We start from the raw sequence: 26877 nt of genomic DNA on the forward strand, positions 1-26877 counted from the left end.
AAACAGAAAACTAAGAACTAGAAAAACTTCATTTCCAGAATGCCAGAAAGCTGTGAACTTCATGTTCTCAAGATGCTATCTACATAAAATCTAGTCTTTGGTAAATTAAGCCTTCCCGAGTTGAGTTACAGATCTTAGGTCATCTCAGCCTTCACTGTTCAAGTATTTTTTCGTCTGCAAAAAAAACCCCAGTGAAATTGACAACAAACAGCTTCCCCCCGGCTTTCACTTAACCTTGGACATCACTTTCTATCACACAGTGGTATGAAGAATGGTAGCTTCCTCGGACTTTTATTGAATTAAAACTACTAAGACAAGTCTTAACAGCATATATATTGAATTTAAAGTACCCAGGTCATATGAAGTAGTATAAGGCTAACATCAGCCAAATACCACTTGAACTAAAGGAGAATTAATTTAATCATGCATGGTACAGGTATCATAATATTTCTATCTCTTTATTCTTGCATCAAGCACAGAATTGTCATTCTCCAGTGATGATCATTCAAAGTAATTGTCGTCGGGTTTTAATTTCAACATGTTTTTTCTCTTAGAAGTGCTACATACCATTTGTGATGTGTCCAAGGAGACAATTGTTCTTTTTTCTTCCTCAGGACATTCAAGAGCACTAGAGACACTCGTTCCTCCTGAAAATACGGGAAAATACATTGTTGCTTAATAAAAGTTACCTAAGAATTTTACATGTACCCTGTTCTTTCTACTTCCTTTCTCATACTGAACTTAAAGATCACAGAAATCAGCTGTTTATCTGAGGCTAGCATTTTACAGCTGCCCATGTTACCAAGTTGAGAGTCTCAAAAGCGAGGCAACACTGAAACCGACTGACTGCTTTCACAACACTTGATAACAAAACCATTAACCAAAGCATCTCAGCTGCTCACAGTAAAGTCCAGAACAGAATTTTAAAATAGGGAAGGATGGGCAATATCAAAGCCATCCAAGAAACAGTTGTTGTTTCTAAATACCATTTGACAGAAATACAAAGATACTGTGCTTCTATCCGGAAAGTTGGCTGAAGAAATCTACTTAATATATAGGAATGCAATACTTATCTTAAATCAAGTACGAAACTGAAAGGGTGTAACTATACAAACAGATGAATAAAAACAAATGGCAAACCTCTTTGGAGGTTTCTAATGCATCTTTATAATATATTACAGAACAGCCTCTGGCTTCTCAAAGACTACAAAAGCAGTAAGGGGAAGAAAATCAGGAATACTAAGAACCACCATAGTAAGCTACCATAAAAATCCCTTTTAAGCAGTAGCAAGTGCAGAGACAGTGCCAACTAATCAAACACATCAAACACTCTCTAAGAGCAATACCATCAGTCGTCTTTGTTTCCCATGACAGAAAAGGAAGTATCTGCCTTAATACAGGAGTATCTGCCCTCATCCCCCAAGGTAACAACTTCAGAAGTAGACCATAATTCAATGTAACAGACTTGGTAATTTGAAGATCTTCCTGTATCCTGGTCAGTGAACAAGAGCTAGTCAATATCTCTGCTTTTTACTGTACTCATTTACTGGTACCAAATGCAATTTGTAGCAGTCATATACAGCTCTCCAAATATATCTGATAAGGATGACAGCATTTTAAGGAGGCACGATACCAGACTAATAGAGCAAGTTTTTAAGTGAAGATGTTGTTGCCAAATAAGTGTCCTTTCTACAGGGTCTATACTCTTACAGCATAAGCAGGTATGAAATAAAACACGTGTAGACTTATCCCACAGAAGAGTTTGAGAGAGAAAGCTTCTCAGAATGAGCTTATGAAAACTAACATCCCTTATTCCTTGAGCTCTAAGTCAAAACAAGACAGCTCACCCCTCAACCTCAGCAGGCCTAGAGGAGAAAAATCCACTATTAAAGACCTTTAGAAGTCTTCTAGACTGAGAAGGGCCCAGATTATACAGGCAAATAAATAGCCTATGAAAATAGGAACCTTTCCTGCAAAACCCTTACCAGAGGAGCCTCTGCTCTAACTCTCATGTCCAGCAGTCTAAAATGAAATCAGAATTACGGTTAATGATTCTGCAGAATGGTGCCTGACCATTGTCCTCCCCAGACCTATGAGCTTCAATGGTACACAGCACTCCAGCAAATAACACAAGTTTACACATGCTTGTGGGCACAGAGCACAAAGCATCCAAAAACATGAGACCTCTAACACAAATATCTGAATCTATGTTTACTATTTCCTAGAAGGCTTCCAAGGTACAGAGCTAGAGAGATAGATTTCAACCTCAGTCACTACTCTTACACATGCAATATTGAAGTTGTTTACACACTTTTATTGACTACTGCTAAACTGAACATAGCAGCTGTTAATACAGCAAGATCACTCAACATTCAAGACAGCACTTAAAATACCACCAACAGCTCTAATTTTTTAATTAGAGGTACAACTCATTACTCCTACACATCAAAATTGAATTCAAGTACATTTTAACTAGTGATGTTAAACAGACTGAAATTTGATAATACTTACCACCAAATGGTATTATGCAGAGACTGTGCTTACAGGCTAACTCCACAATTTTAACTACATCTTCATGGCAAACTAAAAAAAATTCCAAACAGTTACAAACAGGATTAGTGTCTATTATTTTTGTTTAAATATAGCAGTCTAAATAAGCAGAAGAGCCCTTTCAGACACCAGCAAGGAAGATATTTCAAAGACAGGTAATAAATGCAGGTCAGGCTCAAAAGTATCAGAGCTCCAGAGTGAAGTTCAAACCTAAACAATCCTGCTTTTAAAAAACTAACTACAGCCTTGGTTCCCTGGTCTACTCATGGATTGAGACTTCCTAGCAAACTAGGTTAGCAAACATTTCAGCTAGATATCTTGGAGAATAAATTAAGTTCAGAGCTTCTTTAAAGTAGGTTACCCAATTTATTTTAAGTGAGAAAAGTCTCTTCTGAGAACTGAACAACACATCTTTTTCATTCTGGCTGACATTCAGTTTCAAAAGTAGAGTTGTTGGTCATATTTTTTTAGAACGGATTCTAATTCGTCTGTCCACAAAAACCTCATCAACAATGAACCTCTTAACAACGAATTTGACTTCCCCATGGTGATATGAAGTATTGGATTTCCCAGGCACAACTGATAATCCAGATGTTAAATGATCATGGTTACCACTCATGAAAAAAACTCCTTCACTTCAGTTTCAGTAAACATGAGTGAAACCAATGAACGAAGCGACAGTTTCCCCATGACAAGAAAGCATAGCTTAGGAAACAACAGCCTCTCAGATCAGAAGGGAAAAGAAAAATTAAAGCTTACCAGGCCAGACAACTATATCAGGAATTCGCCTAAAAATTCCTTCCCTGAGTGCAAATATCTCATGTAGGCAGTGACCTGAAATACAAACAAGAAATTAACAAATTAGAACAGGAAGCATCTAAAAGCACACAGTTATATAAATGACATTCTCTTACCATGAGCTCTAAATACCCTATCTTCTGCATCCTGTGAATATGAGATTTTAGTGGCTATAAGATCCTGAAGGAATTCTTCACTTATGATGGATGGAGGTACATCATTAACATTTAAGGATGCCTACAAAACAATAAGTTCATTAAAGGTAGGCTCACTTTTGCAGTATTTCTGTACTATAAAAGAATATGACTGAGTTACCACTAACTGATGAACTACCAAAGCCCAGCTATTTAAAATTTAGAATTAGAAACACTGAAGTTCTCATCATCGAGAATAGATCCTAGTCATCCTATCTGGTACTCAACTGACTAGATGCTCACAGGAAGTTTTATTTCAGTAGCACATTCTGACCCTTTTTCCTCCAGGTAAGTTGAGAAATGTACTAGCTTGCAAGTACATACTGAACAGAATATTTGCATTTTGAAGACTTCCCAAGAATCAGGAAAAACAGGGCCTGAACAGGACCAAGAGATCTTCCTATTGACAAGGGATAATAACTAAAAGTCAAAATTCTTTTTTAATATTAATTTTTCCTACAATACAAAAAATATATATGCTTAAGCTTTCTGCAAATTCCATATCTACTTCTGTTTCTGCCAAATCACCTTCCCTCCTCCTGTCATGAGCTGGAAGTTAAATCCTTCTCAGATCAAAGCCTGATCAGAAATCAGAAGCAAGGCAAAATATATCTAAGTTTGAGTGATTTAACATAATAGGCACACTTTAAGCAGATCTCACACATTAGAAAGACTGCACAAAATGCAAGTGCAGTCATCAACATGCAGGTGTTTCCAAAAAACCTCTAGCTAGTTCTGATCAGCTCTTTGGAAAAACAGTTTTGGGCATCTGCAGAGAAACTACACCAGACTTTTTGCCCTATCAGCACCCCTTAAATCAGGGATGTACAAATCTAGAGGAGCATCTCTGTTTGAAGTTCTCTAACCAACCCATTCTTCCATATCCCTATTGAGTATGACAGATGTTTCACATTCTATTCTTATGGCTTCTCAAGATTCAGACTGAGGCACTTAATTCTCTTTTCTGGACTCCATTTTAGATATCAAGCACAAAAATGAGATTCAGGTGTCAAGCTTTTGACTTTTTAAATCCATCTGAACACTCTTTATATGCACCAGCTCCTAAAAATTAAAGTTCTTTATAGATAATAAGTGTAGTTTACTTTGAAGATTCAAAAAAGTAATTTTTTTAAATGTAATGAACAGAGGAAGTCTCAGGTTCATTCATGTTTTTTTCCAAGGGTTACTTCTCTAAAGAAATAAGTCCATTACATATGGTCTTTAATTAAGGAGTTATTTAATTGGACATACAGTTTTAGTCTTATGACCGAAAACCTCAAATTTCTATACTCCATTTCTATTTGGAAAAAATAACAGTCAAGTATCTTCTAATTATCAAAGTCCCTCAAATTCAAGGACAGGAGAATTGCAAATTTTTCAATAACTTTTTAGGAGGATATTAAATGTGATAAGTTATGCAAAATTAACTGAAACATACTGCAGGTCTTTCAGAATTTCAACATGAAGACATTGCTAGCTTCAGAGAAAATGCAGTCTTGAACTAACTGAAGAAACTGTCTCCCAAAGCAGGGTTACTTCACAATCACTGTATAAGCGTAGCCTGCTTCCAACAAATGCACCGAAAACACTGCATAGTTTAACTTCACTATCTTCTGTCCTTGTTATCACGAACAGCCATTAATTTCCCATAAATGATAATTCCCCCTAGGCTAACAGTTTCAGCAAACTGTGAAACAACCTACAACTAAGGACAAAAAACTCACTGTGTAGGAGACTTATTGCAATTAAAGTATTACCAGCTAACCTAGAATAAGAAGTTTTGTTAAGTTATTGAAAGTTTCATGTAGTAGTTCTACAACAAAAAGCAACTCTTCTGAAGTGTTACTACACTGTTTAAGTCAACCATATGCAAGGCCATCTGACAACTTCTGAATCATATTTAATAGTGATGATCAAGACCAGTTTGTCTAAGACTAATGTTCAAAGGAACTGAATTTTTTCAGCTATTTACTTACTCTAGAGGTAGATTTGTGCTCCAGACTTGCTCCAAAGGTTTTTTCTATCCATTCCTTAAAAGTTGGTAATACCATACCACCTAACCTGTACCTGAAAAGTCAATATTACATATGGTCATTTTAAATTAAAACAATGCATGTCAGATACACTACTTTTGATTCTACATAACCACAAATAAAAAAAGGTTTTAAATGAAATGCTTTATCTACAAGTCTACAAGACTTCTATATATTCAGCTTTCATGCAACCACACATTTCGTAATATTTAAGTGTACTGTATTTAACACAAAATCATATCAATTGTTAAATATTACTTTCACTTTAAGATCTTTGGGAATCATAGCACAAGGTTGGTTGGTTTTTTTTTTTTTTTTCCCCTCTTCTCACTCCAACACTACCACCCTCTTTATTTTCAAGAAATATCTCTCCCTTTCAGTAAGGTAGAAAACTGTGTGACAATTTTCAGGACAGCTACTAGTATAGACTGGGTATACATGGACACACTGCAACATAAACAAAAGCAGTCTCAGACATGCACAAACCCTGCTTTCAACCTTGCATGTTGTCAGGAAAACAGTATTAAGAGTCTTTCCCTTACCCTCAGAATGCATCAACTGATGTGAATGCATGTCTATCTCAGGCTCAGAGAAGGAATAGTTGTAATATTTCTTTGGTGTTTGAACTAAAAAGCCTTTTTTGTAGGAAGTACTGCGGAGGTTATCTGCAGTAAGCCCTAGTCAACTAGACTGATTAACACTCAAGAAAAATGCCACAATATTGTTACAATAGCAAAGCATTTGATGGAATTTGGAGAGCTGGGACCTGAAAGCTCAGATCCAATCCAAAAAATAAAGATATTCTGCAGGAAAGTCATCAGCAATTCTGCACCAGAATCTCTAGAATTAGTTGTTTTTACTCTTTCTACGTTTTCTGATACAAGCAACTTGATCTCCTCATTAAATATTTCAACAAAAAGCTAGGAGTCTTGGTGAGCATAACATTGTAATGCAAGACAAATTCAACACCTCCCAGGCTGTACAACCCTCTGTACTATCTGAATGCCACAGAAGAGGAAGAAACTATGTATTGTCCTGGCAGAAGAAACTTTATGGCATGGGGAGTCTGAGGTCAAACCCCAGAAGGGGAATATGGAAATTCAAAGGTATTTATCTTCTCTTTGACAAGAGCTTATCTGCAGGGCAGATGTGAATATTTGAGAATTTACTCTGAATCAGCTGGACAGACAAGGGACAGATGAGCTGACTATGGCCAGGCACACCACATGCAGAACAGGTGAGGCTGGACACACTGCTAAGGTAGAAGCTGTTGTTAATTATTATATGTACACACTGTGCATATTTAGGTATGTACAAACATTCTCCAAGGAGAAGAGAACAAGGACTTCTTTAATATTAAGAACTTTCAGCAGTTGAGAATCCTTACTATAGCTTGCACCTGGATCACTGCATTAGGCCTGTTAGGTGTTCCTAAAGATTTTTTTTATTCATTGTTAACCCAGTTAACTGACCTTCATAACTCTGGCAAACTCCACAACTAAGTCATCTATTATACAGAAAAGCCAATTCCTTCGTTTCCTCATCTCCTAGTTCTCTTATTGGAGAAAAAAATCCCACACCTCCCCGCTCTACTCCTCAACTATTCTCTCAACTCAGCTCGACTCTTCAGCTTGAAAGACAGTGTTCAGTCACTCCTCCTGTGGCAGCCATTACTGTATCACCATATCTATATGGAACTGTTAAGTGAATTCTGTGGAAAGGAAAGCGCAATAAGCAATAAAAGGTTAATGTATTTCTATCTTTGTTACAGACTCCTGATGCAGATCCTCAGGTTAGCTTGGCATGCTCTTCCTTCTCCTGGTATTGCCCATTTATTGCTATAGCTAGCTTAATAAGAGTAATCTTCACCACTTATTCAGAGGACAAGCTAGAACTACCAGAAGTCCAGCAAGTTTAACTCAAGACACAGGCAGAAGGCCCAGCAGAGAGAGCACTAGCAATGCACTGCAGAATACAATATTACATGATTACGTTTTCAGGAGGCAAGCTTTGTGCACGTGCAGATAGCACAAGGAACATTCTACATTGGGAGAATAGGTTTAGTTCCTTAGACTAGCAAGTGTAGTCTACTCTCAGTGAGATGGTAGAGTCTATAGTAAAAAGATCATCTGACACACAGATATGCATGGTCTGTTGGGAAAGTCAGCATGGCTTCTGGAAAGGGAAGTCCTGTTTCACTAACCCTTGGAGTTCTGTGAGGGTATAAAAACAAAGTGAATAAAGGGGATACAATGAACAAGCATTTGTACTTCCATAAAGGTGGTGTTCCACCACAAAGGTTATTAAAGAAAGTATGTTGCTACAGAACTAAAGGAAAAGTTCTCCCACCAACTGAAAGATAGTTAAGACAGGAAGCAGAGGGCAAGGATTATTGATCCCTGTTCAAGACAAACTCAGCAATGCAGGTCCCCACAGAGCAATATTGGGACCAGTTTCTTTAAAATCTTCATCAGTGATCTGGAATGAAGAGTGGACTCTCCAAACAGGTGGAAGTTAAGCTCTTTTGGGTAGACAAGTACCACCCTGATAGCACAGAACTCCAGAACCTTAAAAAAACTAAACGAACAGGCAAATGAAGACAGCAGATAAGCTTTGATGTAGATAATTGCAAGAGCAGGAAAAAAAAAAAAAAAAAGAATGGTATATGCATATTCTGCTGAACTCAGATTGGTAGTTAATCCAGTAAAAAGTATATTGTTAGTGATGATGCCAAGACAACAGCAGCCAACAGTGTTATGCATCATCACGAAGGGTTTTGAGAAAGAAGACAAAGGATGTCTTTTTGCTGCTGTATAGAACCTTCATTCTTCTTGAGTACTGTGTGCAGTTCCTGTCCCTGTATCAAGAAAGATGTAGTAGCGTTAGAGAAGGTTCACAGAACAGCAGCTAGAAAGATCAAGGGGATAGAGCTTTGAGAGGAGAGACTAAAGGGCCCAGGACTCTTCCATATGGTCAGAAGACTGGGGAGGGGATATGACAGAGTCTTGCATAATCAAGAAGGCAGCAGATAAGTTGAACAAAGAACTGTTGTTCGCCTAATCCTGCAACACAAGAGATAAGGGGTACTCAATTTAAAACAAGAGTACTTTACACAGTGGCAGTGACCTTCTGGAAGGTGCTGCCACAAGATGCTACAGAGGCAGATAGTATCAGTAGACTCAAAGGGTATTAGGCAAGTTTATGGACAATATATCTATAAATGAATACTAAAAGCCCTAGGCATCTCCAACACAACCTTTGTGGATGTTGAAGGAGTACAAGGGTAATTTGTCAAAGAAGTCAGGTTCCCATTCTTTTCAAACAGTCTCTCCTTCTACCACTGAAACAGATTACTGCACAGGAGCTATATTGTGACCCAAGAAGGCCTTTCTCATATTATCCATCAATTAGAGAAAGAGAATGCAGATGGGGAAGAGCAGCACCATCCTGGAACACTGACTGGTACTCATTAGGCAAACAAGCAGTGGCCTCAATGATTCTTTCTAAAAGGAAAGTTCAGTCCTATGCTCGTTCTTTCTTCAAAGTGCCCTGTATAGAAGCTTTCTATGGAGCATAACCTACCCCAGGTGAACAACTAAAGAAATACCAGCTGAAAGAATGAGTGACAAAGTGACAAGAGTCAAAGTCCAGGCAAAAGTCTCTTCCACGCAATCCTAAAGAGGACACTATGGAAACAATGAAATATTCTTATTCTGACTTTGTTAGTGGGGCTTGTCAGCATCCTCAAACCCTATCTACCCTCAGCTTTGTGAGCGATGAAAGCAGCTCTGAATACTTTGTCATTTTCCAATTCTTCCCATTTCCTTTCAGTGTAAAGGCCAAAGCAAAGAAATAAGGATAAGGGATACACTTGGACAAAATTCAGGCAAATGCAAACAAAAGTGAAATCTCAAAAACTTCAGCCTAATCCCAAAGGCAAACAAGTTTTCATCAATAAATCTGCCCGGCTTCAAAAGCCTGTTTCTGTGGCTATCCAAAGTGCCAGACAGGTTATGGCTGAGCAGGTATGCTTATTCAGAAGTTGTCAAGGGATGATCAAAGCATGCCCTGAACACATCAAGCTTGTCACAAAAACAAACAAAAAACATAGCAGCAGCTATGCTTACCAACAGAAGACAAATCTGGAAGATGTGTGTTCATAACTAGTCAGCTGTCTAGTGACTAAAGCAAATGCTTAAGGAATTACCACAGATAATTACTGGAGGTCTTACGGAAATCTTATGGAAAGGAAGAGAAGGACCTATTTGTCCTTTAGAAAAGCTCTAGAATGGCTTTCAACTCCAGGAAAAGGCTTCACAGATCTCATTATTTCCAGGAAGAAAGCAACATTCTGCTCTTCAGATATCAATATTGAAACAGTATGAAGGGCTGGTTTAAATATGAACTTGTCAATATGACGTACAGAGGAAAATTACTAGTTTCCTGCTAAATATATTGTGACATATCATTCAAAGGCACCAGGACCTCCCTAAATATACAGTGAGCTGAAGTGCCTAAACCAAGGCTTTTTATTTTAATCTGAGCCTGAAAATTAAGAAATTAAGGATTAAAACACTCAAAATCAGTTAGGTTTTTGCTCAACTTCATCTCAAACTAGCTCACGCTAGTTTACACAGACAAACTCAAAGAGCTGGAAGGAATTTTTCTGAAGGACAGCAGACTAATCTTATTTCTTTCCCATTTTCTTTATTCTTAACAAGAGTATATTTATATCTTTTAAAGTCAGGGAGAAGACTGCAAGACTTTTTCCATTCAGGGAGGAAAAAAGTATGTCAAGTGGCAGGCTTAAATGCTACTGGAAGAAAGTGAATAGATTGTTTAGTAGACTTAATCTTCCTGTTATTTACTCAAAGATGACATTTCTCAGAAAAATAAGTTTGTTGAACAAAGGGCTAGGAGGTAATAAGTCAGAAAAGTATGTTATCGCCACAAAATGTACAATTAAAGAGCAATTTTTATTTAAATTCAAGTAGCTGCATGAATGAAAGTTTAGAAAAAAATAAATTGAAAGTTAAGTAGTAAAGCAACTTGTTGACACTCATGAGATTCTCAAAACTGGCAAAATTGCACAGGACTGCCACATATTACCTAAACCTTTAGGAGGCATTGCAGATTCTCGGTCTGATCCCATTCTTCAAGGGAAATTTAATGCACAGTGAGTGTATGAAGTTATGGAGAAGACTGATTTTGTCTTTTTGTAATAGTTTTAATAAACCTTACTATAAGCTACACAGTCTATTTTAGTACATATGTTAAAGACTATACATAGAGTTCAATAAACCTATTAAATGCCAAACAACTTATAACCTATTCTGTGAATAAACACAACAAAGAACTTTCTGTAACTCAACAATATGGTCAATTTATTAGCTTTTAAAAAATACTGAACACACACTTTATTCTACTTCAATGATACAAATCTTCAGTGTACCTTCTTCCTGTGAATTCTGCTTGACCCTTCTTATTGAATATGAATTTGGAGTCATTATATCCCCATCCATTCCACTTTAGAAGTTCTTGCCTTAAAGAGAGAAAAAAGTGAGAATGTGTTAGCCTACCGTAAGCCAAAAGTATCTCTACAATTTGCAGTTTTATGGCTTTGAAAAAGCTTTATTAGATAGCAATTCAAGAAAGCAAGTGCGTATCACAAGCACATAGCTTAAGACAGCACAAAAAAATCTTTCTGCAGTCACAACTGTTATTCTTTCAGACTGCAGACATGACATCTTAGTGTTTGAAAAACATGTTGTTTTACAAAAAACAACCAGCTGAAGTCAACACATACAGTATGGTGATATTCTCAAATCAGCAAAAAGTGATGTTTGAAAGATGCCTATTTTTAAATTCTACACATAAATACTAGAACACCAACAGGCAATAGCTGAATTTCAGAATAAAAAAAGCAAGACATTTAGCATTGTTATTCTCTGTCAAGAAATAAGCTTAACTGAAGTTTAATATAATATCAATACTGTAAACCCATTGCATTCTTAAAACATTCATGTAACAAGGCACTCTTAGGAAGTACCTCAAGCACTCAGATTAAAAATATATTTTGGGAAGCAAAAAAAGAGTTGCAGGAATAATGTACCAAACAAACTGTATGTGACCTCAAAGTAATGACATCATAAGAAACAATATGGAAAAAGATATATGTAATTGCTAAAATATGAAACTGAAGTGCCTCAATCACATCTATCCTAAAATAGAGAATATTTTAATTATGATAAAGTCAGAAGTCAACAATATAAACATATTTAAGATGCAGGGATACAAAGACAGTAATTATACATTAATCTAACTCTGCTTGAAAATTTGCTCATTTATTTACTTTAGAAATGAAGTGCTAACTTAAAAACTGAGTTTTATTTAATTAAAAGGCATCTTCAAGAAGTTAAAGGCAAATGATTTTCCTCAATCCATTGTATATCAGTGAATGTAGCTCAATCTTTCAGTATACAGTATATTACAGAGTAAGACAAGGATCGACTGTGACCATTTCAAAAAGACTTTGCAAATTCAAAGAAACCACTGACATGAATCAGTTATAAATCCAGCTTTACATATAAGATAACTGGGTGCTAATTGATTACTGAAGGCCTTTATAATAAAGGTAACAGTAACATTGGCTGTTGACATAACTGTCTGTTATAATTAAACAGACTCTGCTTAATCAGAGTTCATTCTCTTCAAATGGCCTCTACACAAGGTTTTAATTAGTCAAATGGAAAACACTGGACACCTATTCCACTGCAGGTTGAAACAGAAGTGTTTCAACAGGCACATTGCATATATTGTTCCTCCATACTGAAGTGATTCTGAAGTTGCAGTCAAAATTAAACCATTTAGCCAAACAGCTGTTAAGATACAGAAGCCCCTCTGTTCTGCTGCCTATTTCAATAGACCAATCTTTACACTTTTAATGTTCTCGCAGAAAAAGGCAACGATCCACTCAAGTTTTATATCAAAGAACGTAATTCATTGTCATATTCTAGGTGATCACAAGTTTTAACAAACTGGTAACAAGTGTTCACATTTAAGCATATTATGTGTGTGGATATATATGTATTTATAATATAGTAAGTATATAAATTAAATATATATATTTCTATATTACTTACGTATTACATTATCTACAAAAATGAATATTTTTAATATATATTTTAAAACAAATTCCACACAGCCACTAAGTGCTGCACAGTTGAGCCACTCCCAGCTGAGAGCAGGCTGCCATGGAACCGGGCGTTTGTTAAACTAAAGGTTCCCTTCAAAACCCCCAGGCCTGGAGTCCTCCTCAAAGCAAGATTTCTCCCTCTGCTGACCAAACACAGTATTTCTATACACCTGATCTCTTTAGCTTGTTGGACCACAAGGTCAGAAGAGACTTGCTATTAGTATGGCAAGTCAGAGGAAGGCTCAAGGAGCTTTGCCCTAATTTAGAGAGCTTATGTCCTCCTGCAAGGCAGTGCCAAAATAAGCTGTTAAATACGATGCATGAAACAAAGGCTAGAGTAAGAAAAAACAAACCTGCAGTCAGTCACACAGACCAAGATGCAGAGGGCCAGGTTCTCTTCTGGATTCCAAAGGAATTGGTGACATTGGAGAAATTAAGTGCAACTTTGAAGCTATCATTAGTCCTGATGGCTGTACAGAAACCTCTCCCAACATTCAGGAGGAGGCATTGCTAGTTAAGGCACTGAACTGACACCCAAGTATGGGGTCTTTCTGCTAAGCAGACTGTATTCCAGTTGCTTGCCTTTTTTTAAAATGCCCACTTACCTAGGTTGGTGTTAAGATACTTGGCGTTTTCATCAGACTTTAAAAAAAGAAACAAGAGCACCCAAACAAGGTTGGGATGTCAATATTTTTTTTTTTTCCCTGAAGAGTCTTTAATTAACATTGAACTATTCCTGAATGAAAAAAGCATATAATGGTTTACTCTGAAAGACAACATGGCTCTTGCTATTGAAGTGGTTAGAGTAATTAACTTCAAAACTGTTACATACTGGATTTTAAGTTTTTGTAAAAAAGGGGGGGGGGGTGCTTAGAACCAACTGTTCTGATAACACCAAGTCAGGAGACCTTTGTCTCTTGCTCAGTGGGCAATATCGCACCTTGTGATAGGCAAACAAGCTATCAAAATTAATTAGATGCATTTTATTTTATATTCAAAGCTATCCCAAGCAAGTTTAAGGGCTTTATTTGGAGATAGGAAGGGCTGTCTTCCTAATCAGCCTGTCTGATATTTATCCTTCATTTTGTTCCAAAATAGAGAGTACTGCCAATGCAAGAACTATTATTTGGTTTACTTGATAGTAGTTAGCAGCACTTCAGGCTTGCACAGTAAGAACAGGTTAGAGAAAATACTGCATGCAGCTTTTCAGAAAAACAAGCCTAAAAAAGACGAGATTTTAAAAGACAAAGACTAATCAGTCAGCTCTGATTTATAATTGATGTAGCCTCTAGTGAAGACTGAGCTACTTTATGTCACAGTTTTGCAAGACTTCATGGTTTAGTACTTGATGAAACCCAAGACTGAAGAGAATTACCCTTGATGCAGAGGAAAGCAGAAAACATCCAGAGGAGATGCACAAGCCTCGCTGACTACTGAGGCAATATCATAATGATGTAATTCAGTCAAAGGCTGTAGCAGAACTTTCTGGAAGAGTGGATGGAAAAACCTTCAGATTGGGGGATGCTGGGCATTAGTTTATGTATTATTCAGAAGAGGTGCAAGGTAAAAAGCCCTGCAAGATATAGGCCAGGGCACTATTCTGCTTCTCAGAGCTGCTCCACTCTCCCAAGTCCCTCAAATGAGGGAAGTTACTGTAACACACACCTGCTCTACACTTCCATGCTTTTCCAGCTTAAGTTTGGAAATATATGGTTTACAAGCATAATAAGAAACAAAAGGCAACTGAAGAAGAAAATGATTTTCTCATCAGAAGTGTGTGTAATAATGTTCCTACTCCTTCTTTGTTTTTGCATTACCCTTTTGTAGCATTATTTGCTTAAATAACTTTCCTTAGCCCAAACTTTTCACACCACAACTCCTGCACAGCACTCCTGCTGTCCTCTGTGCAATGCCACTGGTGTAACGATTACAACTGCTTGGCAGATTAGTATATGACCTTATGTTTACCCTAACTCTCAAGTATGATCCAAGTTATAACTGAGTGAGCAGTGTAGTCTTCTGTATCCCCTAGTTTTTAACTCAATGTTAAACTCTCATTCCAGAAGAGTACAAAGACCACAAAGGAATGCTGAGAATATACAGACCTAAGCCCATATTAAAAGCTCCTCCCACGTATGAGTACTGAATGTATCAAGTGCTGACTCTGAGAACAGAGAACCCAAACTATGCATTGATCTGCAACCAGCATGTACTGCCATTTTTCCTAGAGGATATCTAATCTGTACTCTAACATCTCAATATTCTATACCGTCTCAAATACAAAGTTTGCCCTGCAGCAATACCTTAATTTCTATCTTCATTTTTCAAAGGTCCAAATAATTTCCTAAGCTGCTAGCTAATCAGTAAATAACAAAAAAATACTTAAATATTACTCAGGGTATACAGCCTGATCATCTCAAAACATGTTAATAAGTTTCATGCCCCAGCCTGAAAAAACAGAAGTTCAGTTTGGTTTAATTGATTGGTACGTTCGTGTTAAACATAGCAAGACATAATAATCCTTAAATTATACACTTATCCTTACATTTTTTTTCCTATCATCCTTCCAAAGAGTATATACAGCAAAGTCAAAGACTCATCAACATTTGTTCTTGTTTTAAACTGTATGCTACTCAGTTCTATATTCTACCTGAACCGTATGATTTAAAGACAGCTTTTTTTATTCACTACCTTCACAGTAACAGAAATAGGGATAAATTATCTCAATATTCTGTTAAAGACAAAAGAAGGAATAATTTAGCCAGAAATACTATGAGGAGAAAAAAGGCTTTCCTTTCCTTCTAGCTTTGGCTTTTAGCCAGAGATGTATTACAAAAAAAATGCATGAAGTACTAAATATAAAGCAAAGCTTGCTTTTAGCATTATATATAATGGTACTGCCTGAAGGAAAAAAATCTGAAAGAAAACAAGTTACCATGGAAACAGTGACAATAGAAGCTAGTGTTGCAAAAACAGTCCAGCTAGGCTAAGTGAATTTAAATATTTCACTTTATTACAGTACCCAGCATCAAAATATTAATTTGACTTAATGCAACAAGGATTCATTTTTTACAGCAAAATATTTGTTAAACAAATCAAGCATTTTCTTCACTTCCCCTCCTCTGCAGAACTTGTTATAGAATAACCAGGAGTCACCGGGCAGGAAGCTCTTCAAATTATTGCACAAGGTATTATATGTTAAGCCCTGAAACAATTAAAGGCATTAAAAATTGAGAAATGAGCCCACAAGGTGGCAGTATTTCCCCACACTAAGCAGGCACGCTTTCGCTGCTGGCGTGGGTGGCAATAGGAGTGCAGCACGCCTGGTCTGCAGCGGCACACACTGAACTGTGGTCATCTGCTTTGAGCGTGCAAGCCCTTCTCCTCACACCACGAGCTCCTGGGCTGTTCCCATCACCCAGCTTAGCCTGCAGGCCTAACTAAACATTTTAATTAAACCAATACAGGCTTCAAATCTCATGCTATAGTGGCAGACACTGATTGTTTAAAAATTGTTTTCCTTTCTCTAGAAAACCAGTACTAACTGAAAAGCAAGCACAGAGCTTCCAGCAGGTACTGCAGTTCAGCATCCAGATGCTCAGCTCTCATGGAAATCATACCATAGATATTAGTTTCAGTACTTTCAAATTCAAGTCATAAGTACATATCAAATAACTACACACACAATACACAGAAGAACTGCCAATTAAATTTTTACTTCAGATGAAAAATACCATGAACAGTTACTCCGCTCTTTATTTTTCCAAAGTCTAAAACACATTGGTCATTACCTTTGTAACATCAGAAGGCAAACACTACGTTTTTTCACTTATGATGAAGCTATGAAATCACACTTAGTGAAATATCAGAACCAAGTAACGAACAAATTCTAATTCACTAGTGTCATGATGATTTATCAAAGGATGCCAACATTGAATTACCTGCCTCTCATTACACAGATATACCATCTAAGCACACAAATACCAACAAAACTTCTCCCTCTTCTCCAACACAATCTGGAGAACTGGTACGCTACACACAAGTGAAGCGAACTTGAGCTAACTTGCTAAAAGACCAAATGATATAGTTCCATGTATTTCTTTCAGAGAAGCCACCCTACAGCAAGATGAAAGATACAGGGCAAGCCAATGCAACAGAACCAATGCGACTCAGAGCATCAAAACCAAAATGCTTACCTAGTTTCCTCACCATAACCACCAGTATTTTGAACTCAATCAGCTGATGCCAAGCATTGAAACATATACATAAAAACAATATATATACACAGACACTCCTGTTCTGTCATCCAAGAACTAGCATATTCTTAGAAGTGAGTTTAAAGCAGCAGTTCTATGGGCTACCACAATGGCTAACACACCAGTATTTGCCTAATGTAGCAATGCAAAAAGGTCTTACAGGTTGTATTGCTCTTGCAAAACAAAAGATAAGTGTGCAGTAAGATTCAGGCAGTATTATGGTGCTAAGGAGTTACATCAACAAGATTATATCCAAACAGCAATGCCTCAAAGTCCAGCTTAACTGGGCTTTTGGCTACTGATTCAGAATCCATTCCTTCAGTGATGCTGGAAGGTCACTCTCCCTCCCTATCTGGAGCAGAGACCCTGTTTAGGTTATATAGTGACTCTGTTATCAACCACCAAGAAAGCAAGCCACTCAAGTGTTTTTGAAGTCAGCACTGAATTAGCATTAGGTGCCTGGCAATTAGGAAGGAGAATGTAGCCCTAGGAATCTCTTGAAGAACTGCTTTGTGATAGCATCATTTATCTGGAGAAGAATGACATGCTGTAGGCAGGGAGTATTTGCTGTTTGTCATTCTTATACTTCTTTCCTCTTCGAGAGTCTTCCCTGCAGCAAACCAAAAGTAATCGCTCTCAAGTCTGTGAAGTCAAGTAACATATCTGTTTTACAGCCTTAGACACATTCAGGTTCTGTAGCCTGCGCTTTCAGCAAAACCCTCACAGTTGCATAAACACCTAACTCAGTTGCTATTCTGTTTGCCAAATATCGAATACAGCAATGTGAATCCAAGTTCATATTTTAAATTTAAGAATTAAGTTAAACTGCAAGTGCAATCACAAAAGTTAAGGCATAAAATACACTTGAAGGTACTAGGTATTCCAAAGCAGAGTGTGTCCTCCTTTTCCAGCTGTTGTGATAGAAAAGCATTATTTCTCCTTACACATCTTACTAGCATGTGTGGAATAAATGAAGCCTCAAAGAACAAGGAAATTGGTCTTTTTCTAATGTTCTCTTGTAGAAAGTCTTAGTAAATATGGGTGAATTAAATATGAAATACTGTAATCAATATCAGGAAAACCAATATTACTAAGCTTCCAGATACGCACACTTAGCCAAATGATAATTCTTATGCAATGGAATACTTTACAAGAAGCAATATCTATTTTATCTTCTACTTCAGAGGATGCCAGTTTTGTTTTTCTCTTTGAAGAGACTGCCATACTATAAAATGCACATGGCTACTTTCAGGTAGTAAAGGAACAGGCACTAAAATTTTTACTTTTTGAACCTAGAGATCAGTCCTGCAAGTAGTAGTACTTTAAGCTTGCAAAAAATAGAAATCTGCTTCACCATCTTCAAAAATTCAAGATAATAAATGGATCAAGAGGCCACTATTTATTTTTTCAAGCAAAATAAGCTCCACTCCTAGACAATACTGCTTTACCTGTGTAGAGAATTTTTAGCATGCCCTGTGGCACACAGATAACTGTAAAAGAATACTTTTGGTCTGTCATATCAACTCTGAAAACCTGCATACAACAGCCACTTCTGGATTTAACAAGGCATTATGCTTGTCCATCACATTCAATCTAAGAGGTACACTAATACTTCAGGGAAGTTTAGTTGGCTGCAATGTGTTACACTACAGATAGTCTTAATTTACTTCAGTTCAGAGCACCTTTTAGGAAGTCAAAGCAACTATTCTAACCTATTGTATTAGCAGAGATCATTCTATTCAGTTCAAATTAATTTTAAATAAATAGCTATATATAGTCTTCATTTTCTTGTGCATAAGAATTCAGACCTCAGTAAATATCATGAAGTTGAGCTACAAAATTGTTTTCCTGTAAATAGCTACTTGTTTTCATATAACACTTCATGTTTTACTTTATGTATTAAACATACTTTATACTTTTATTAGTATATAGTGTTTTTTCTGGCAAAATTTAACCAATGAATGTATCTAGTTTGATTTACCCGATATCAAAGATTTAACAAGGTATCTACTAAGCTTATGGATAAATTCAGTTCTGACAGATTACTTAATTATCATCTAACTATAAGTAGTTACCTCTTCAGGTAGATAACATGAAAGTATTGCTACTATATACTAAGTCACACTTGCCTTCAAATTGTGATTTAGTTTTATCACACTGACATTTAAGAATGAGAATCTTATGTTATCTGTTCCTCTATTTTGAACATTAACCTTGATTAGCAATTAACAACAGCTTTGATTCAAGTCCCATGTGATCTGCCACACCTTCCTCAATGCAACAGGCTCTTACTCTTATCACAGGATGGTTGAGGTTGGAAGGGACCTCTGCAGATCATCTAGTCCAAGCCCCCTGCTCAAGGAGGGTTACCTAGTGAAAGGTTGCCCAGGATGGTGTCAGACTTCTTTACCTTCACAGTAAGAAAGTTTTTCTTCATGTTCAGACGGAGCTTCCCATGTTCCAGTTTGTGCCCGTTGCCTCTCATCCCACTGCTGGGCACCACTGAGAAGAGTCTGGCCCCATCCTCTTCACATCCTCCCTTCAGATACTCATACACATTGATAAGATCCTCTCTCAGTCTTCTCTCCTCCAGGCTGAACAGTCACAGCTCTCTCAGCCTTTCCTCATATGAGAGATGCTCCAGTCCCCTAATCATCTTTGTAGCCCTTCACTGGACTCACTCCAGCAGCTCCATCTCTCATCTGGGGAGCCCAGAACTGGACACAATACTCCAGATGCAGCCTCACCAGGGCAGAGTAGAGGGGGAGGGAGGATCATCTCCCTCAGCCTGCTGGCAATGCTCTTTCTAATGCAGCCTAGCATACCATTGGCCTTCTTGGCCACAAGGGCACATTGCTGCCTCATGATCAGCTTGTCATCCACCAGCACTCCCAGGTCCTTCTCCACAGAGCTGCTTTCCAGCCGGTCAGCCCCCAGCCTGTGCTGGTACATGGTGTTATTCCTCCCTAGGTGCAGGACCCTGCACTTGCCTTTGTTGAACTTCATGAGGTTCCTCTCTGCCCAGCTCTTCAGCCTGTCGAGGTCCCTCTGAATGGCAGCACAGCCCTCTGGTGTATTGGTCACCCCTTCCAGTTTTGTATCATCAGCAGACTTGCTGAGGGTGCACTCTGTCCCTTCATTCAGGTCACTGATGAAAAAGTTAAATACCAGACCCAGTATTGACCCTGGGGGACACCACTAGCTACAGGCCTCCAACTAGACTCTGTGCCGCTGATTACAACCCTCCGAGCTCTGCCAGTCAGCCAGTTCTCAATCCACCTCACTGTCCACTCATCTAGCCCACACTTCCTTATGATCTGTTAAGACTTTTAAATGGCAGCAGCCCTCTCCGTCTCTCCAAGTTACCACTAGCTCAGGAGTCAACTATGTCAGGATTTAATTTAGCATCAAGCTTTGCTTTGGAACACTCTGTTCTCTAAGGAGAGTTAAATGTTTTCATAACAGCACTAAGAACTGGCATATGGAATCTAACCTTTCAGACAAAATTAAGTTTAGTAACCAAGTTCAAGATACATACAGAAGACAAGCTAAACTTGAGGAAAAAAAGAAAAACTCTTCTCCCTGCCCCCCAACATTCTCCACCCCCTGTTGCTCACCTTATACTTCGGTATTGTCATCCTCCAGTCTTCACCTAAACAAACCCTGAATTTAGTTCCAAATAAAAACAGAATTATACAAAAAAAAAAACTTTTAGACATTTGAAGTACTCTTATAAGCATAGTTGCATATTCCTCTGAAAGTCACCTTTAACAACTGTAGTAAGCTATCCTAAACAATTCACTAACTATTCAAAGAAAGAGGAAGCCCATCACTCAAGATAGGTTACATAAAGCAGTAGTTACAGATGAACTAGAATAATTGACCAGGTGAATGAGAGTTATAAAACAGCATTTGTACTGGCCATCATTTAAATTTACAAGATACAAAAAAAAAAAAAAAAAAAAAATGCTGTAAAAGGTGGCTGAGTATTGGTAGTGAAACATGAAGCATCTTTAATGTTACTTGTTAAAGTCAAGCTAATTTTTTGAGCTAACTCTGCTTGATATAGTCAAAATAGCTACCAGCAACTTCTGCAAAAGTTTTAAGTCTTGATGAAGATATGATTATATGAATAAAGTTACCCTTAGGCAAGCTTGGTGTGAACATGATACAGAGCAGGTGTCTGGCTATAAACTCATCCCTTAGTCTACCCTAGGTAGCAGTGCACCCATACTAAAAAAACAAAAAAAAAAAAAACACACACACACACACCCCACACACCCAAACCTCTCTTCATCTTGCAGGGAAGAAGCTCTCCCCACAGACTGGGAAAGTCAGGAAATCCTGACCTGCTTTTTCTTGCTCCAGGACAGAAAAAAATTTTTTAGTCTGTGAGCTACAGAGAACATTTAATTACACCTGGTCAATACCCCCTTTTAACAAGGAACATGTGTAAAGTTTGGTTTGAATTAGTTTTAATACAGACTATTATGGCTAGATTAATATCAACTCAAAGTCCACCTCTGAGAGGGATTTTCTAACATATATAATAGTTACCCTGGTGTAACTGTGTTCTAAGGAGTTTTACAGCACCTTAGCGTTTTCAGTGCAGTACAAGTTCTCAGCAGTACAAGTTGAAGATTAACTCTTCACCATGTACTTAAATAGTTATACAGTATTTTGAAGTTTAAGTTTATAACTTCAGAAATCTCAACAAAATGGCCTTGCTAATAAAATAAAAATCAACAGCATAACATGGAAGTTTTGGGGAAAAAGAGATTAGATTTTTCAATTTGAGTTTTTTTAGTAAATTTTTCAGCACACCCATCATCTTTAAGACTTTAAAACACAGCAGTTTAACTAGACCCCATCCTTCATTGGCACATTGAATTAACACAAAATTCCGACCAATAATGCACCAAGATACAACATCTCTCCATTCTTACAGTACATAGGATTTTTCTCAAGAGGAAACTCACCCAAGTTTATACTAGTTTATCTTTCTTTGAGGAAGTTCCTCTCGTTAAAAGATTTTTTTAAATAGGACGCCTACTACAATTTGTAAATATCCCAATTTGCAAACTCATACTGCTTAGCTTTCATGAGCATTTTTATTTGGAAACATGGACAGTTAGATGGGTACCCACAGAATCTCAGTCAATTCCACATGCCCTCCTTCTTCCTGCCTCCACTGGTGATGAAAAAACAACTGGACAAGATCCTGAACATTAACATCTTTGGACTGTCAATGACAAGAAATCAGTGTTTCTGCAGGTCAATTACACTAGTCAGTGTCTAGTGACTATGGTATAAGTAGTTAGAAGTTGATGCAGTGATTAGAGACACACACTTAAAGTACTACAAGGATGCAGTCATAGCAAGTTTCCTGCTTTGTAGAAGCAAAACAGACCGCAACTAAATCTTGTACATGTCAAATGTTTTGATGTTATTATTTCAAACACTACTGAAAAGATGCAACTGACATAACGAACACAGAAATCTTTGCTTAAGGTACCTTTGGCCACAGCTTTGCTAGGCACAGTTAAACTAATAGTTCAGAAAGAAGTGGAAAAGCCGAATCACCATGTACAGATTTAATAGGAGACTGCAAGAAAAAGATCATCTTTGGATTGTCCTAATATTGTTGACAAAAAGCCACACAGCATCACTGTAACTATCTACAGATCAGCTATTCTTGTAAGATTTTTCAGCCAAGCTTTTCAGTAACACATAAAAAACCACTATCTTGAAGATCTTCCCAACATGAGGTCACATTAACTCCCGAAATCCTCATTGTTGTCCCCTTGATAGATAGAAAAAACAGCTATGAGTTTACTACTGTATACCTCTGAAGTTGTGACTATGCTAAGACGTGGGAACAAGCCTTACTAAACAAGCCTGAAAGTCAATTAACTTGATAGTGATATTAAATTTGGTACAGATTAAACTAATCTGCTTCAACCTAGCTAGATCTTACAGCTTGGTGCAATGCAAGTGTGAATATCTATACAGCTCAAAAAATTGAGCAGGAAAACTTGACAAGTTAAAATTTTATTTTAAGAAATTTCAGAACCTTGTAATCTGTTCAACGACCTAAAAACACTTAGAACTCTGACAAGGCTTAAAATACTTAAGCATCTTCTATTCTCCGATGGTGCAGCTTCACAAGATTTGCAGACACTTTTGAACTGAAATAAGGAAGCATAACCAGTGCAGGTTAAATGATGGACATAAGACAAATACAGTAGTCCTATCTCAGCCAAAGATATTTAACCAGCTGAGTTAAACAGCCACAGCTCCTTACACTCATGTTTACACTTCAAAGACCTATTGTATTCAACTAGCTCATCTCCTCCATACTTCATTCTTCTGTACTCAAAGCCCCAAATGCAAATTCAACCATCATCTTTCAACCCTATCTCTTTACTGCATTTACTACAGCCTCCATACATCCAAGCCAGTGTTTCAGCCATCTAAAGTTTCCTTACAGATGTTTGATCATCAACTCCAAATTCTTGAAGACATTCTAGAACTAGCATCTTCTAAGCTACCTATTACCTTAGCAGTCAGACTGTCTTTCTGTCTGGTTCTCCATGTTTTCATTTACAGGTTTGTTTGGTTTTGTTGTGTGCACATGCAGGGTTTTTAATATCACATTTTACTCTTATCTACTGTATTACCTAAATAAAAAAAACAAGTAATGATTTATTATTAATTATACCTTTGCCTAAGAATGCAAGCCATGCCTAAAGCAAGGAATTCCTGGAAAACTCCCATTAGCATTGATAATAGCCCTTAGCCTCACACCAATGACTTTGTGTCTTTTTATTTTTTTGGGTGGTGCACTTAATTTCACTCATGTGGTAATTTTAACTAAGTGCTAAGAGTGCCTAGCATTTGGCCCATCAATGGATAAACTAAGTTAGTGATAATATAAATTGATTTTCTAAAATTCCTTACTCCTGGTAAGCTTTAAAGACATCTGTTACAGTCACTGTGTAGCATTTTCCAATTTCCTCCCCAAAATCCCTTACCTTCTCATTCAACCAGAAGCACCTTCATCAGAACCTAATCTCTTAACCAGACTTCCAAACCGATACTGTCTGCCTTAAAATGGTATTTTTCAAAGTATTTTACCTGTGTCATTATAGCATCTCACAGAGGATCTCCCCACTCTCTCCCAGGTTTCTGTGGATATTCCAAGATGACTTTCTAGGCCTTCTCCATCTTTAAGTAATTTCAGTCACCCAGACAGTCACTCAAACTACTGTACTGCAGACATGAATCCTTCTGTCCAGGACGTTCTGTCTCTCTTGAACGGGTCAATCAGCTCCAGATTAGCATAGCTAGAACCAGGCTCAGCCCCTTTATCACTCACCACTCTTTATGCTACTACCTCCTTTCTGAATCACTACAGGCAACAGAATCATCCTCCCCTATTACTCACTTCAAAACCTGGGTATTATCCTCAACTACAATCTCTACCTAAATCCTAGCATCTAAGCTATTAGTTAAGTCTCAGACATTCTTTATATGTAACATCTCAAATATGTTTCATCACACCTCAGGTATTCAGAGGGAACATCTGAAAACAGAGACACATCTTTTAGGTTCTCCTGTTTCAATATATGAGAACATCAGACTCTAGGTACATCAAGATAGTTGTACCTATTGCACCGATCAAAATTTTCAGCAGCTTCCTTACACTCTCACAGCAAAGTATCCAGCAGTTGTATCACTTTGATCATAAGCTCCTAGAAGGAATGTAATATTTATTCTTAATCTGGAACAACATATTTGGAATAAAAATAGCAAAATATTATATTCCTATAGCAAAAAATCAGTATCGGAGAATGATGTTGCAAACTTGTAGTAGTACAGGTGTTAAGTTTACTAAACCTGCATTTCCATGGAAAAAGAAACTACCCTTAGGATTACGTGCATCTTCACAAAAGATTTTTCTATTCTATTCTTCCTACTCTTCAAGAATGCAATGATTGGCAGTGGAAGGTACATCAGAATCCATTTTCAATATATCCCTAAACCTAGCTAGACAGATACTTTTCAAAAACAATGATTACTTTCTACTAAACTCTTAAACCAAAGAGTAACTCAATACAGAAGCAGAGAATTTTGAAACAACCCATTTCTCCCAGTGAACGGCATCATTTGACATGAGGATGCCTCTCCTGTACAAATATCAAATCTTCTCATAATGAAAGCTACAGTCTCTCAAAGTTCTTAACATTTGACTTCATGCATATAACATCCCAGTCCTCCCAAAGCAGGGATGTTCAGCTTGTGGCCCTAGGAAAAAAAGCACAGCCTGCTAGAATAATTCATATCCTGGCTTGCTCCCACAAAGCCCTTGCAGGGGCTTGAACTTGTCTGGAAAAACAAGTTCGAAGTATGGATTTTCCTCAAAGGAGAAACAACTCTCTTAACCACTAGTTGCCTCAAGGCCACCTCCATGCACCAACAGGAACCATAGTAGTGTCTATAGACAGCTCAATGGAGAGCAATTAGGTTGTCTACAAACCAAAACTTAAGACACTCTTGCAAGATAACAAGCCAACATGAACAGAAAACCCACATCTAGGAGAGGAGAGATCGTAAAATAAATATAATAAGGTCAGCCTTTCTGATGGGATGGGCTTGCAAGTTACATGAAGCTATACCATGGAATTGTAATTGTAGCATTTAAAAGAATGCAGTAAAAAGGATTCAGAAACTAATGAAACAATTTTCAGCTAGATAACACGACAGTTTTCCTTCCCTTGGTCTCATGTGAACTACGACTCTTTCTTACTAAACACTGTAAGAAATGGGAAGAAAATGGACTTGACACAACTATTCAGCTCCCACAGACTGAGTTAGAGTCTAATTTATGAGTACATTTTTGTTAGTATTCATATCAGGTGAAGGTTTCATGTGACTGTGAAGCAGGCACAGCAAAAAGTCCATATACAAATCTTGTTTTTCCACACATGCTGCACTCTTCATTAAAGTAGCATCAGACTATTTTGCAAATAGGAAACCTCTTCTACAGTTATTAAGGTGACTCTGCCCACATACAAGTTCCCTTATAAGGGGAACAAAAAATAAAACACTGAAAGTCACTTTTCTGAGGTTTCATCCACTCCCTCCAGCCGTTAATCGCTTCAGCACTTCACCCAAGGCTGCACGCAGCCTCACTTGCCTCCCAACGGCTCCCTGCTGCTTTTCGGACACCCCCCGGCTGCTGCTAAACCCGGAGGCGCCCGCACCGCTCCGGTTAACGCCGCGGGGCCTCCCGTGCCCCCCAGCCCATGCCCACCCCCGGCCGGCAGCGAGCCCGCGCTCCCCAAGGCGCGCCCCTGCGGCGCCGACCGGCCCCTGCCGCCCCTCCCGGGCCGCTCCCCCGCGGGGAGCCCGCCTGCGCCTACCGCTTCTTCGGGATGGAGCCGGAGGCCGGCCCCGCGGGGGCCCCCCACGCCTTGCAGGGGCTCGGCGAGGGCCCTTCCCGCCCCGGAGCCCACGGCGAGCCCCGCAGGTGCCCGGAGATGATGCTCAGCCTGCGGCGGGCGGAGGACGGGGAGCCCGAGCCGCTTCCCGCCGCCTCCTCCGCCGGGGCCGCCATCGCACTTCCGTATTGTGCCGCAGACCACTGCCGGGTGAGAGGTCGGGGGAGCGGAAGGCGCGGCCCGCTCATATAGGCTGTCCCGGCATGCACCGCCGCCCGCTCGCCCGCCCGCGCGCGCGTCGCGCCATGGGGCCGCGTCTTGGAGCTTCGCCCGGGCCTGCTGCGGGCGGCCCCGGCCCCGGCCCCGCGGCCATAGGCGCGGGCCTCAGCATTTCATTTTTGAACGTTG

At 38.4% G+C, this 26877-nt stretch overlaps 1 protein-coding gene across 3 annotated transcripts in view; it reads right to left on the reverse strand.

Moving 5' to 3' along the window:
• AGPS (alkylglycerone phosphate synthase) overlaps positions 1 to 26651 on the reverse strand; it is a 62967-nt gene extending 36316 nt beyond the window's left edge. For all 3 annotated transcript variants that reach the window (XR_010884556.1, XR_010884555.1, XM_067298997.1), the window contains exons 1-7: positions 26452 to 26651; positions 11028 to 11117; positions 5519 to 5609; positions 3465 to 3585; positions 3310 to 3384; positions 2512 to 2583; positions 568 to 647 (exon numbers count right to left, since the gene is read on the reverse strand). Coding sequence is in view for 1 of the 3 variants with exons in the window: in XM_067298997.1 (XP_067155098.1) it covers positions 568 to 647; positions 2512 to 2583; positions 3310 to 3384; positions 3465 to 3585; positions 5519 to 5609; positions 11028 to 11117; positions 26452 to 26645 (723 nt within the window). In the remaining 2 variants the exon portion in view is untranslated. The remainder of the gene's footprint in view (positions 1 to 567; positions 648 to 2511; positions 2584 to 3309; positions 3385 to 3464; positions 3586 to 5518; positions 5610 to 11027; positions 11118 to 26451) is intronic.
• Between the last annotated feature and the right edge of the window lie 226 nt (positions 26652 to 26877).

The sequence above is a fragment of the Apteryx mantelli genome, chromosome 6, assembly GCF_036417845.1.
Source record: "Apteryx mantelli isolate bAptMan1 chromosome 6, bAptMan1.hap1, whole genome shotgun sequence".
Classification (NCBI taxonomy): Eukaryota; Metazoa; Chordata; class Aves; order Apterygiformes; family Apterygidae; genus Apteryx; species Apteryx mantelli.